The sequence below is a fragment of the Hypanus sabinus genome, chromosome 3 (genome assembly GCF_030144855.1).
Source record: "Hypanus sabinus isolate sHypSab1 chromosome 3, sHypSab1.hap1, whole genome shotgun sequence".
NCBI lineage: Eukaryota > Metazoa > Chordata > Chondrichthyes > Myliobatiformes > Dasyatidae > Hypanus > Hypanus sabinus.
Window position 1 is genome coordinate 173,863,270 of NC_082708.1, and position 14,313 is coordinate 173,877,582.

General features: G+C 40.3%; 1 protein-coding gene across 3 annotated transcripts in view; it reads left to right on the forward strand.

Annotated features, from left to right (window-relative positions):
- Positions 1-14,313, forward strand: part of ctnna2 (catenin (cadherin-associated protein), alpha 2) — a 1,188,004-nt gene that overhangs the window by 871,580 nt on the left and 302,111 nt on the right. For all 3 annotated transcript variants that reach the window (XM_059963425.1, XM_059963426.1, XM_059963427.1), the window contains 2 exons: positions 7,882-8,038; positions 13,888-14,088. In XM_059963425.1, the coding sequence (XP_059819408.1) occupies positions 7,882-8,038; positions 13,888-14,088 (358 nt within the window). The remainder of the gene's footprint in view (positions 1-7,881; positions 8,039-13,887; positions 14,089-14,313) is intronic.

A 14,313-nucleotide genomic window follows, 5' to 3' on the forward strand; every position in this document is an offset into this window, starting at 1 on the left:
AAAAGTGTGTTGGCTGGGTGGGACTTACCCTTGATTATCCTGGCAGCACTGCTCCAACAGCATGTGGTGTAAAATGTGTCCAAGGATGGAAGGTTGGTTTGTGTGATGTGCTGGGCTGGGTTCACGATCTTCTGCAGCTTCTTCCGGTCTTGGACAGGACAACTTCCACACCAGGTTGTGATGCACCCTAGAAGAATGCTTTCTACGGTGCACCTATAAAATTTAGTGATGGTTTTAGGGGATAGGCCAAATTTCTTCAGCTTTCTCAGGAAGTAAAGGTGCTGGTGGGCCTTCTTGGCAGTGGACTCTGCTTGGTTAGACCAAGTCAGGTCATTTGTGATATTCACCCCGAGGAACTTAAACTTTTGACCTGTTCCACCTGCGCACCACCGATGTAGATGGGGTCGTACGATCCGCTACTCCTTCTGAAGTCAACAACCAATTCCTTTGTCTTGCTGACGTTGAGGGATAGGTTATTGTCTTCGCACCATGCCACCAGGTTCTTAATTTCCTCTCTGTACTCAGACTCATCATTACCCAAGATGCGGCCAACAATTGTGGTGTCATCAGCAAACTTATATATTGAGTTCGATGGAAACTTGGCTACACAATCATGGGTGTACAGTGAGTACAGCAGTGGGCTGAGTACACAGCCTTGTGGGGCACCGGTGCTCAGAGTGATTGTAGAGGAGAGCTTGTCCCCTATTTTTACAGCCTGGGTCCTGTCTGTGAGGAAGTTGAAGATCCAGCTGCAGATCTGAGTGCTTCACACCTCCAGGTTCAGGAATAGTTAACATCCTTCAACCATCAGGCCCCTAAACCAGTGTGAATAACTTCACTCACCTCAACACTGAACTGATTCTACAATAAATGGGCTCACTTTCAAGGTCTCTACAACTCATGTTCTCAATATTTATTTATATATTATTTGATTTTTATTTGCACAACTTGTCTTTTTTTGCACATTGGTTGTTTGTCAGACTTTGTGTGTAGTTTTTCACTGACTTTATTGTATTTCTTAGTTTTACTGTTAATGTCACAAAAATGAATCTGAAGGTTGTATATGGTGACAGACGTACTTTGATAATACATTTATTTCAAATGTTTTCAACTGTAATATAGCACTTTGTCAAATTATAATGTGAGCGGATTTCTCCATTGATCATCAAATGTTAAGTTTTTCTAGCACATTGATCACATGTGGATATTACACTAGAAATTAGTACAAACTGGATAATGAGGTTGATCCTTGCACTCATTGTCATATGCAATCAACTTCCATTACGAACGTAAGAAATAGAGTAGGAGTTGGTTACCAAAGCCCTTAAGCCAACTTGACCATTTAACAAACTGATGTTGATTGGTGCAATCTTCCCCACAATCTCAGATTCTTTCTGCCTTAACCTTCTTGATCAGCCTAACGTGGGATGTTGTTCAAAGCCTTACCAAAATCCATGTAAACCACGTCTACTGATTTGCCTTCAGCAATTGTTTAGGTCACCTCTTAAAAAACACAATGAGATATGTGAAGTGTGATCTCTGTTGCACAAAACCATGTTGGTTTCTCCAAATCAGCTTCTGCCATTCAAAGAGAACATAAATTTTGTCCCTCATAATATTCCCTGCTACAACTTCCCTGCTACTGATGTAAATCATCGACCTACAATTTCCTAGCCTTTTCCCTCCCTACACTCCTTTTTGAATAAGGGAACATAATCTGCTGCCCTCTGGTCTTCTGTTGAAGTTAACAGTGGTTCAGGGATCCAGCAAACTCCTCCCTTGCACTCATGATAACTTTTCATGAGTTAATTATCTCTTTCTTTACTTTGGTCAGTGTAATTTACTTCTAATTATGTTGTTATGAGAAGTTTTATGTAATAGACAGAATTGCAGTTGCTGGAGTGTTCCAAATGATCTGGATTGGGTAAGAAAGCAGTAATTAAAATGATAATCTTCCGAGGGCAAATCCTGGAAAATACAGGAGAATGGTAAAGCAACCCAATTTTGAAACAAAATATGCAAGCAGCACAATAAATCCTCTTTGCTGCTATATTAGCAGAATTTAAAATCTATTTAGATTTGGCAAAGGAATTAATGAATAGAGAAATAGTGAGAAACTGAATGTAATTTCAAAACAAAAGGAAATATTTGGTAATATATTTGAGGCTTCTCACATTTCTGTATTTCTATCAGTTAAAACACTTAAATCTGATTTTATTTTGTGATTTATTATGTTATTTAAACTGCTGACAACCATTGGATACTCACCATATGCAATACTCCAAGAAACCAGCTGATGGTAACCGCCTCATTATAATAAACTGTGTAATTACATTAAATAAATCACACGTTGATTTCAATTTTAGTCTCCTTAAAGATGCATTTTTTTCATTCTAGTCACATTTAGTTTAGTTTGATTTCAAGACACTTTCTCCGATGATTGCTCCACCATTAAAGAAGATTGGCTTCCACTTAAGTAACAAATGTATTGCCCACAGTGACATTCCCTTGCATATCTCAGAACATTGCGATGCAGAAGCTCACTTGAGCTGCTGTTCACATACATCATTGCAAAGTGATAGGGGAGATGTAAATCTGATAAATTTTTTATATAATTTTCAGAAACTTACAAAAGATGCAGAAACATTTTGACTACACACGTTGAAGTGTACTGCACATAAGCTGATGCCAGAACAAAAGGCAGCAGGTCTCATTTTTAGTGATGACTCAATCGTAGTTGGTTTACAGACCTTCTATTGTGAACAATTAGCTAGCATGACTTGTCCCTCCACAGGCTGCTTGCTCAATCAAAAGCTTCATTTTTATCGTAGCAGTGGGACATAGATCATTTCATTCATACTTTTTCTTCCATACTTTCTTTTGATCATCATAGTTCCTCTAGGTCTCTGTCCTATCAGTCACATTCCCTTTGTTTTCTCTATCCCCCTCCTCTATAGCTCAAAGCATCTTGATTGCTAACTTTCCCTTGATCTTATGAAAACCAAGAAGCTGATGCTGAAGTACATCCTAGGATGCACTGGAACCCATCATCAATAATGTAACCAGAGGCCATTGGGTGCTTTTGGTCTTTCAACATCAGTCACCTTCATCCCAGTGGCCCAGCCAAGGTTGATTAGACTGTGGCTTGTGTCCCATCAGCACGAGTACATGGGTCACACCTCTTGATCCACAGCCATATGGAGGCTTACTTAGCAGCCTCTGCAATGGTCCTGACTGCTCTTTTCTTTGCAGCCCTTGTAATACCAAGGAGAGAGGAGGTTCTGAACAGTAAACAGACAGTAAAACCTCTACATCCCACCTCTGTAGACTCGCATTGTGCTCTCCACCTCAGTCTCTGGCACTGCTCTATCAGCCCTTAGTACTTGGCTTTCTTACGCTCAAATGCATCCTCAATCCAGTCTTCCCAAGGCACTGTCAGTTCCACTGAAACATTAACTATGTTTCTTGGTCCATTGATGTCAGTTGACCTGCTGAGCATCTGTAGCATTCCCTATGTTTATTGTTGGAGGGCTTGTGTGGCTGGAGGATTTGACACGAATAGTATTCACTCTCCCTGTTAGATAACCTTTGAAAGTGATTAAGTTTGCAGCTTTTCTCACAGTCCTAAAGTCAAAGGTGAAGCCACACTTCCCTTTGACTTTGGATAACAGAGCAGGTTGCTCAAGCTCTACCTAAGCAACATGAGAAAAACTTTGAATACAAGGAGGGATGTGTTTTTTTACATTCCTTATCTTTTAGTCTTTAAACTGGAACTTTAGCGATTACAATTATTTGTAGCAGTAAATAGGTTTGCTGAAGCTGAGGAAAACTGCTTGCTAAGGATTATAAAATGCTGTTTTGCCTTTCTGTTTCAGATACATTTACTTTAATTTTTTTTTTCTCTCAGAAGCAGAGACCACAGCATCAAAATGTTTTAAAAAATAATAGGTTATCAGGGAAAAATCCTTGTGTGGGACTTCTTGATGACTCCTGGGTTGACCTTTACCTCTGGTCATCAGCAAAGTTGCTGCAATTTTCTGTATCACCCATACAATTATAATTCCAGGGGGAACGATGCAAGCTCAGTGCTATTAAATCCTGTTGCTGTTGTCCTAGTAGCTTGGCATGTTCTTCAGTCTCCCAAGGGCTCAAAGCTGCAGCTTTCCTTGTCTGTCAAACTTGATTCCTTCTGCAAAAACTTGGAATAGCAACAGGGGATTAATAGATCAGAGCTGTACCAAGCTCAGTCTAGTCTGGATCTGCAGTCGCATGGTCTTCCAATATTGCTAGCGTTCTGCAAATGTAAGGCACATGGATAATTCTGAACATCTCACTAAGATGCTGAAGGATGAGGCAACAAGATCAAGACTGGCAGGGGCCTGATGTTGGAGAAGAAATCCGCTACAGGAAAGTTAGAATGTTAGGAAGCAGAGGGAAAGTCTTCCCCCCAAATGCTGTCAGTTTAAATAATTATTAGGACAGTGCAAAAAAAAACTTGTTCCTTCTCCCTGTCCATTGTTAGTAGACAAGTAGGTTTGTGTTCCATCTTGGTCTCCATTCTTTTCCCTATTTATAATGTACTGTCATGGTTATGATATGCATCAACCTGGCTGAGCTCTGACAACATTGGGATTGAAACTCAGTTCTCAATTGGCCCTCTCAGTGAGAACCAACTTTTTGCTGCCACTTAGCTTTCAGATGTCAGTGTGCATGCTTGCTGAGCTGTCAGGTAAAACTCAATAACTTTGCTCCTCATACTCCCTTTCACTGTCTCTCTCTCTCTCACTTTCTCTTTCTCTCGCACTCTCGCTCTCTATCTCTCTCTCTCTCTCTCACGCTCTACTTGCTCAGGCCATCTGTTCACAGACTTTGTCCCACCGGAAGCTGCTGGAACTTTAGATCGCCCATGTCCTTGCCTGATTCCTGCTTCATTCTATACATATCTGTGCTTCCTTCAGAATAATTTTCTTCAGAATTTTGAGCTTCAGTTTAGAGAGTCTCTCGCACACTTGCCCCTATAAACATCAAACTCACCACACCTTGTATATTCACAAACAAGAGAAAATCTGCAGATGCTGGAAATCCAAGTAACACACAGGAAATGCTAGAGGAACTCAGCAGGCCAGACATCACCTATGGAAAAGAGTACAGTCAACATTTCAGGCCAAAACCCTTCAGCAGGACTGGAGAAAAAAAGATGAAGAGTCAGAGTGGAGGGGAGGGGAGGGAGAAACACGAGGTGAAGTAAAGAGTTGGAATGTTGATTGGTAAAAGAGGTACGGGGCTGGAGAATGGGGAATCTAATAGGAGATGTGTGTGGAGCTGTAGCTGTTGCACCACCTGTAATGCTAAAGCTCAAAACATTCTCTTTGGGGCCGTGAATATTCACTACCATTCATGGCCCCAAATTGTCCTTCCAAGTGAGATGACCCTTCATCTGTGAGTCTTTTGGGATCATCTATTATATCTGGTGCTCCAGATGTGGCCTCCCCATTCTGCAGCCCTGTATTTCTTTCACCAATCAACTTCCCAACTCTTTATTTCACCCCACACCCTTCTCAGTTTCACCTATCATCTTATGTTTCTCCCTCCCTTGCCCCCATTGTCTTACTCTGACTCCTCATCATTTTTCTCTCCAATCCTGCTGAAGGGTCTTGGCCTGAAACGTCAACTGTACTGTTTCCCATAGATGCCGCCTGGCCTGCTGAGTTTCTCCAGCATTTTGTATCTGCTACACCTTGCATTTAGTCCTCTAACTCCTCACTCTGTCTCAAACTTGCATATCCCTTGGGCATCTATAACAAATTCAAAATACACACTGTCATCCATAAACAATAGGGTCTTTTAAGAGCCTTTTAGATAGGTACATGGAGCTTAATAAAATAGAGGGCTGTGTGCTAAGGAAATTTTAGGCAGTCTTTAGAGTGGGCTACATGGTCGGTACACTTTGTGGGCCTGTGATGAGCTGTAAATGTCTATGTTCTATTTCCTCACATTGTTTGGAGGTTGTCTCCATGAATAATATAAAAGTCCAGTGGAATGGTTTGATCAGGAATGTTCAAAAGAAATCAAGAGGTGAACACATCAGTCAAGAAGCAAATTTATTGATTACTACCGACTACCTACACATTGATGGATGCATTTTTCTCATATAACAGATAACTGGTGATGGTATGCACAGAATGGGACTTTTCATTGTGTCCTTTCCACTATCAATGTGCAGTTTCTGCATTTACTAGTCATCAATAAGGAAAATATCAGGAGTGACATACAAATGATTCAGTAACTAAATTATTCCATATCTTAAAGGATTGGTGGCATAAATGTCAGTCCCAAAAATATACCAGCAAAAAATGGTATTGTTTATTGAATACCACTGTTAATTTTGATATTCTCTTCACACTTTAGCACTTTGTAGTCAATAAAAAAAAGTGCTATCAGTAGCTTGAGTGTGTACTTACGGTTCCCTCTAAATGTTGTTGGATTATTTTTGTTGTGGCGTTGGTGGTAGCAATGCTAAATCTGCTGCATAGGATTAACTGGCCCTTAATACAATAAGGTGAATTCTTGACCTCAAAATACTTAGAGCATAGAACATTACACCACAGTACAGGCCATACAGCCAATGGTATTGTGCTGATCTTTTAACCTACTCTAATATCAGTCTAATCCCTTCCTTTGTCAGAGACTTTTAAAATAAAGCTCAATACTAGACTTCAAAGGGGGAACCTTTTATTTTAGCTTGATATCTTGAATAATCTATATGTATGGAACAGGGAAATCAGCTTGTATCTGGTAGTAGACAAGTGAGCAGAAACAACTCCCCATTAACAAGACAAAGAGTTGATAGTTCATAATGTTCTTCCTTATGATTCATTGCTCATCCAGCTACACTTATCTTGTTTGTGCAGCTGTGTTATTGCTCTAATGAGCAGTTTTAGCCAGCGCAATAATCTTAGTTATGCAGACTTGCAACTTAATTGGAAAACACAGGATGCCCACAAGGTCACAAGGCTTTAGCAACACACTTGTAATGCAAAATTTTCTTCTACAGCCTCCTACATAGCCCTCTGCTTTTCTAACCTCCATGTGGCTAGAGCTTTTTAAATGTCCCTAATGTATCTTTGTTTTGGCTGTGCAACTTATTGTCTGCCTGCACTGCATTTTCTCTGTGACTCTAACAAATTATTTTGCATTCTGTTATTGTTTCACCTTAAATTACCTCAGTGCACTGTTGTGGTGAAATAATCTGTATGTAAAACTATTTTTTCCAATGTATCTCATTATATGTGACGGTAATAATCCAATTTAATTTACCAGCTGAAGCCTGTACTTTCATTCATTCCACACAATGCTTGCTGTACCCTGAAAATCAGAATTTATCGATCACTTGAGATAAAGTAGAATGCCCGTCTATTTCTTTATTTTCCTTTTAGAAGAACCAATATGTGCAGCTAAAATTACATACCTAGATGTATTTGCATATTAGCTCATGTACAGATGATGAATAACAAATGCAGCAAGAAATGAAAATCTCAAACTTAAAGATATACCAGTCCACAAGAGGATAAAGTAGCCAAGAATAATTCTTATGTGCTGCACATTGGTCAGGATTATTCATCATTAAGCAGTGCAAGATGATGTGTTATACATTGGTGATACACCCTCTGTTCAGTCACAGAATGGCTATGATTAAAGACTCGGGATATTTTCCCTTGGGCCATGAGTCTTGCAGTTAGGAGTCTTAAAAAAGTGATGCAGACCAAAAGCTGGAGCTTGTCTCACCTCTTTTTTTTTGCATCTCTGTGGGAGAAATGGTTGGAGATTACTATGGTTCTATGACTTATTCTGGCTAATGATTGAGTGCACTTCTTCCTTCAGGTAATTAATGCAGCGTTAACCCTGGCTGCTAGGCCTCAGAGTAAAGTTGCCCAAGATAACATGGATGTCTTCAAAGACCAATGGGAGAAGCAAGTGCGAGTCCTGACTGAGGCTGTTGATGACATCACTTCTGTTGATGACTTCCTGGCTGTCTCAGGTATAGTAAGAGGCAAATGAGCCATAAGAACTAACTGGGTACCTAAGGTCATTAAGCTGCCTAGTTTTGGTCCGCCATTAGAAATTAAGGCCATTAGAAATTAGGATAACATGTCCATTTATATAGTACTTTTCACTTAATATAACATCCCATGGTCCTTCACAGGTGTAATTATCCAACAAAATTTGATACCAAGTTATCTAAGAAAATATAAGGGCATGCACTAAAGACTTAATTATGGAGTCTCACAATTCCTTTCCCTCCAGAGAAGTTGCTCAACCTGGTGAGTTTCTCCAGCATTTTGTGCATGTTGCTGAAGATTTTCAGCATCTGCTGAACTTCTTGTGTTCTTCAGCAGCTTGATGGTTGCTTCACTCTTATGTCACTTATTATAGTCTTCTACTATAGTTGTCAAATTACTAACTTTTACAAAAGTCATTCTTTCAGAACCTGAGTTTTCATCTTTCTTTTCAAGTGTATCTCATTGTGTCCTGAATTCACACACCCTGACATCTGCCTGGTGATTGAGTAACAGTAGACATGGTGCCTACCTTAATATCTGAAAGGAAGCAGAGAAGCAGATGAACAAAAACGGCCTACCTTTTGCTTTTTGATTTTTTGCTGTCACCTCTGGAGATGTATTTGCAAACATCCCACTGCAGAATGTTTCAATTCTCTTAATATGTAATGGCCAATTCCCTCATCATGGTGGAAACCCCATAGGATGCTAGTAACCTTGAACAATAAGATGGGTTACAGTCACAGAAGTCAAAAAGAAGAGTCCAGATGATAGTCCAGGAAACCTAGCCCATTTCTTCTATTACTCTTATTTTGGGTTCTCCCTCTCTGTTTGCAGATCCCAATTAATCACATAATCTAATCACTTTTATTTATGCTTCATGAGTTTCAGTAGCTTATTTACAAATATACCCAGATCTGCTTTCTGATGTATCTTATAATGTGGAGAACATTTTTATGTTTCCAAGTCTTTTATTTATCTCTTACTCTCTGTTTACCTGTCCCGTTTGTCAACTTCGTGTACTGGTTTGTCTTTTCTGGATTGTTTAAAGCCCCACATGCCAGTACCATTTGTTTGGGGTCCGGCTCAGAATCAATGTGAGTGACCACTGTAGTAATGCTGTAACACACCACCAATGAACTCTCTGGAAATCAGTATGGCTGTTAAATATGAGTTTCTCTTATTTAGGCACATTCCAGTCAATTTCAGAAACGTGCCTCCCATTTCACATGGCATGGTGCAATATCAAAAGCTTTGTTGTAATGTAAATATATCGTAGAAACATAGCAAACTTACAGCACAATACTGGCCCTGCGGCCCACAAAGCTGTGCCAAACATGTCCTTATCTTAGAAATTACCTAGTGTTACCCATAGCCCTCTATTTTTCTGAGTTCCATGTACCTGCCCAGGAGTATCTTAAAAGACCCTATCATGTCCACCTCCACCACTGTAGCTGGCAGCCCATTCCACACATTCACCACTTTCTGCATAAAAGAACTTCATGCAGACATCTCCTCTGTACCTACTTCCAAGCACCTTAAAACTGTGCCCTCTTGTACTAGCTGGGAAAAAGCCTCTGACAACCCATACTATCAATGCCTCTCATCACCTTATACACCTCTATCAGGTCACCTCTCATCCTCCATTTCTCCAAGGAAAAAAGGTCATTCACTCAGCCTATTCTCATAAGACATGCTCCCCAATCCAGGCAATATCCTTGTAAATCTCCCCTGCACCCTTTCTATGCTTTCCACATCCTTCCTATAGTGAGGTGACCAGAAATAAGCACAGTACTCCAAGTGGGGTCTGGCCAGGGTCCTATATAGCTCCAACATTACGTCTTGGCTCTTAAACTCAATCCCATGATTGATGAAGGCCAATGCACCGTATGCTTTCTTAACCACAGAGTCAACCTGTGCGGCAGCTTTGAGTGTCCTATGGACTTGGACCCCAAGATGCCTCTGATCCTCCACACTGCCAAGAGTCTTACAACTAATACTATATTCTGCCATCATATTTGACCTACCAAAATGAACCACCTCACACTTATCTGGGTTGAACTCCATCTGCCACTACTCAGCCCAGTTTTGCATCCTATCCTGTTGCACTGCCCCTGACAGCCCTCCACACTATCCACAACACCCCAAACCTTTGTGTCATCAGCAAATTTACTAATCCATCCCTCCTTGTATTATTATTTCTCTGTCATGATGACTTTGCGTAGATCATAGCTGTATTACTTGAGCTCCTATTGGTTACTGGCAATATAAGCTCTGTCTCGTGCTGTCAGTGCTGCCCACACGGAACTGTTGATCCAGGGTTTCTGGTTTGAAAAGACCCTGATCGATTTTTGGGGGACAACATCCTCGATCCACATCCAGATGAAGCTTATGGCCCCATGTATGAACTCAGAGACATCCTCATCATGAAAGACATTCCAGTTGACGTAATCAAAGCAGTCCTGTAGCCTGGAGACCAATTGGTCGGACCAGCAGTGGGCGGTTTTATCAATGGCATACATACTCAGATGGTTGAAGAAATTTGGCATGAGTCCCCGAATCCTAAGGATTTCTACAGGGGCACAATTGAGAGCATCCTGACTGGCTGCATCGCTGCCTGGTATGGGACCTATACTTCCCTCAATCGCAGGACTCTGCAGAGAGTAGTGCAGGCAGCCTAGCGCATCTGTAGTTGTGAACTTCCCACTATTCAGGACATTAACAGAGACAGGTGCAGAAAAAGGGTTTGAAGTAATGTTGGAGACCTGAGTCACCCTAACCTGTTCCAGCTGCTGCCATCTGAGAAAGGGTACCAGAGCATTAAAGCCAGGACCACAGGTTCCGGACAGGTTCTTCCACAAGGCCATCAAACTGATTAATTCATACTGATATAATTCCACTTCTATGCTATATTGACTGTTGTACATACTATTTACTACTGCTATTTCTTACAAATTACTATAAATTGCACACTTAGAGACGTAACATAAAGGTTTTTACTCTTCATGTATGTGAAGGATGTAAGAAATTAAGTCAATTCAATGCAGTTCAACCATCCAGACATCTGCAATCATATAGTTTCCCTGATCAGTGGTTCAAATAACATATCAGGTTTCCACTTGCATTGATCCCATTATAGGTTTCGCAATTTGTTCATGATAGATTGGAATGACCTTTAACAACTCCATTTGCTATTTTGTTGCAATGTTATTGGTATCACCTATTCTAATTTCTAACCTAAAAATTATGAAAGCCATTGATAGCTTAATAGGCCAGGAAGGAGGAGGAATGTCTTTCATTAGTCTCCATTGAAATTTTTCTTCATCTACTATGAGGCAGAATGCCAATATTTGACAAGAAATTACACTTATTTCATTCATATTCATTCTGGAAACATTGGAATCTATGTCAAGATTTGTTTTACAGTCCCTTCTTGCCCAAACAGAGTAGTTTACTGTTCTGTGTCAGTGTCAATTCCCCTAATCTTTCCTCAATGTCAAACCAATTCCTCAGTTCATGCACAGCTACCTTTTGAAAGTTAGCATTGAATTTGTATCCACTACCCTTTCAAGCAAAACCTTCCAAGTAACAATAGCTCAGGACATCCAAATGGATTGTACTGAAATTTGTTTGCTACACCACCTAAAAAAGTGTCATGTTAACTGAAATAGTTTTGAAAGCAAAGTATTACTACATTTGTTGGAATCAGCCCAAGGAATACCAGTATGGGAACAGTTCTGAAATTCCTTTGTGAATGTAAAGTTTAGAAATAACTGGTTACAATTCTCTTTGTTCAAATTAAGCTAACTTGAGCTGTTGACTTGCATAAGAAACTAGCCATTGACTACAGCATACCGGAGAGCACCTTTTACTTCTGTACCTGCTTACTTGTATCTTAATCTTCCTCTATTCATTGCCAGGTCATGTGGCAATTCCAGCTTGTCCTGAGCCGACGGCTTGATATATTTTGTATGTAACCCTTCAGCTTTTCACCATTCATGGCTAATGTACCCTTAAGTTTGTTGTAACCAGCTGAGGTAGTGGGGATAAGCTCCCACTATCTATTAAACGCTCCAGTGGCATGCATCTCAAATAGCCTCTGACAACCAAGTCCAGTTCCTGGCCTTCACATGGCTTAGTGACTAAGCCCAATAGAACTATTTCTACTGACAGGAGAAAGGGCAAAGGCTGATTACTGACAACATAAAACCAGTTGCTTCAGGCAGAGGGGGTTCATCAGCCGTGGTCGGCAGCTCATCTAGGAGGAGAACTCTGATCTCAAACCTCTGCTGCCTTGCGACTATTCCCACTCATGAGAAAAGCTTCAAGAATACAGTAAACCTCAAGGAAAAATCCGGGGTTTACAAGCATCCAAAGGTCTCTAAGGTAGTCCTACATTGAGCTCAACGTAGACCGGCTCCACCCATTACTCCTGCAGTGCTAAGTTGTATTGGTCTCTGCTGTTCCTTTGGATTCACCAGCTACATGGAGAGCGGGAGCCTGCTGCATGGGTAACCGCTTGCCCTCCATATCGTACTGCACTGGATTGTGTATCAGGTAGACAGTTGGGATGAAACATCCACTGTCAACCCCAGCCTAAGGACAGTCTTAATGTTGAAAGAGTTCACAGACTTGAATGGAAGTAATGTTTTTTTAATTTTGATTGAGGCCCATGTTTTAAATAGATTCATGTGAAAAACTATGTTCTTCAGTAAATTTAAATATAAAAAGACAAAGAAAGAATTATTTAAAACTATTTCAACCACTTTTAATCCAGAGCCCAAAACCAAATTTACGCTTCCAGACCACTCTTCTAGAGCACACCACTGTGCCAGTGTGGCCTCAAGTGTGATTGGACCCATGTATCTACAAGAGGTTAGCACAGAAGGTAGCCTTAAGGTGCACATCAGATCAAGTATGACCCAGCTGAACAAAAAGAAGATTCTCCCTTACTCACTGAGGTGATCTCCTTGCTCCTTATATCAGCTGCCTTGCTTTCAAATGGTAATGTCATACAAACACACTAACACTTCTCAAGATCTCTTTCAGAATCAGGTTGAATATCACTGACATATGTTGCAAAATTTATTAACTTAGTGGCAGCAGTACAGTGTAAAACATGATGATATTGAAAAAAAAGTAAATCAATTGCATGAAGTATGTGTGTGTGTGTATATATATATATAAAGAATAATTAAATTTTAAATAATGCAAAAGTAGAAAGAAAAAACGTGTCAATGTGTTCATGGGTTCAATGTCCATTTAGGAATCAGATGGCAGAGGGGAAGAAGCTGTTCCTGAATCGCTGAGTCTGTGTCTTCAGCCTTCTTTACCTCCTTCCTGATGGTAACAATAAGAAAAGGGCATATCCTGCATGATAACGGTCCTTAGTAAAGAACACCATCTTTTTGACAAATGTCTTGGATACTACAGAGGCTAGTACCCAAGATGGAGCTGACTAAGTTTACAATTCTCTGTAGCTTCTTTTGATCCCATGCAGTAGCCTTCCCATACTAGACAGTGATGCAGCCTGTCAGAATGCTGTCCACGGTATATCTTCTTCCAGGTGCTGCTTCATGCTCCTTTGCAACAAAGTTTTGGCTTGTTCTCATTTCACCATATTTGGCTTTATTAGTAATTGCACTTGGATTATTTAGTGTGGAAAGTGTGATGATTTTGTATGATCAGTCATATATGTAATAATTGAATGGAATAGTACCCCCTGTTTTGATTTTGTTAATCCTCTGATCACATCAACCTCACAACACATTATACTCATTGAAGTCAGCCTAATCTTAAAACCTTCAATGCCTTCCTTTAATTTTTTCAGAAAACCATATTCTGGAAGATGTGAACAAATGCGTCATAGCTCTCCAGGAAGGTGACGTAGACACACTCGATAGAACCGCTGGAGCAATTCGAGGGCGAGCAGCACGAGTTATTCACATTATCAGTGCTGAAATGGAAAACTACGAGCCTGGAGTGTACACTGAGAAAGTGATGGAGTCCACCAAGTTACTCTCAGAAACTGGTAGGGGTTATAGCTCAAATTTTGTCTTATACTTCATTTTTAATTCATTTCAGATTAACTCCTAAGTAGCTCAAAACCATTTACTTTCAGCTCCTTTGTAATTTAAATGTATTTTTGTTCATTGATGTAAATAAGTGTGAGTTTAATGACCACTCAGTAATTTTTATATGTAGCCCTCGGTAAACCTCAGGCTCGCTCAGCTCGCTTTCATCTAGGGGGAGCAGC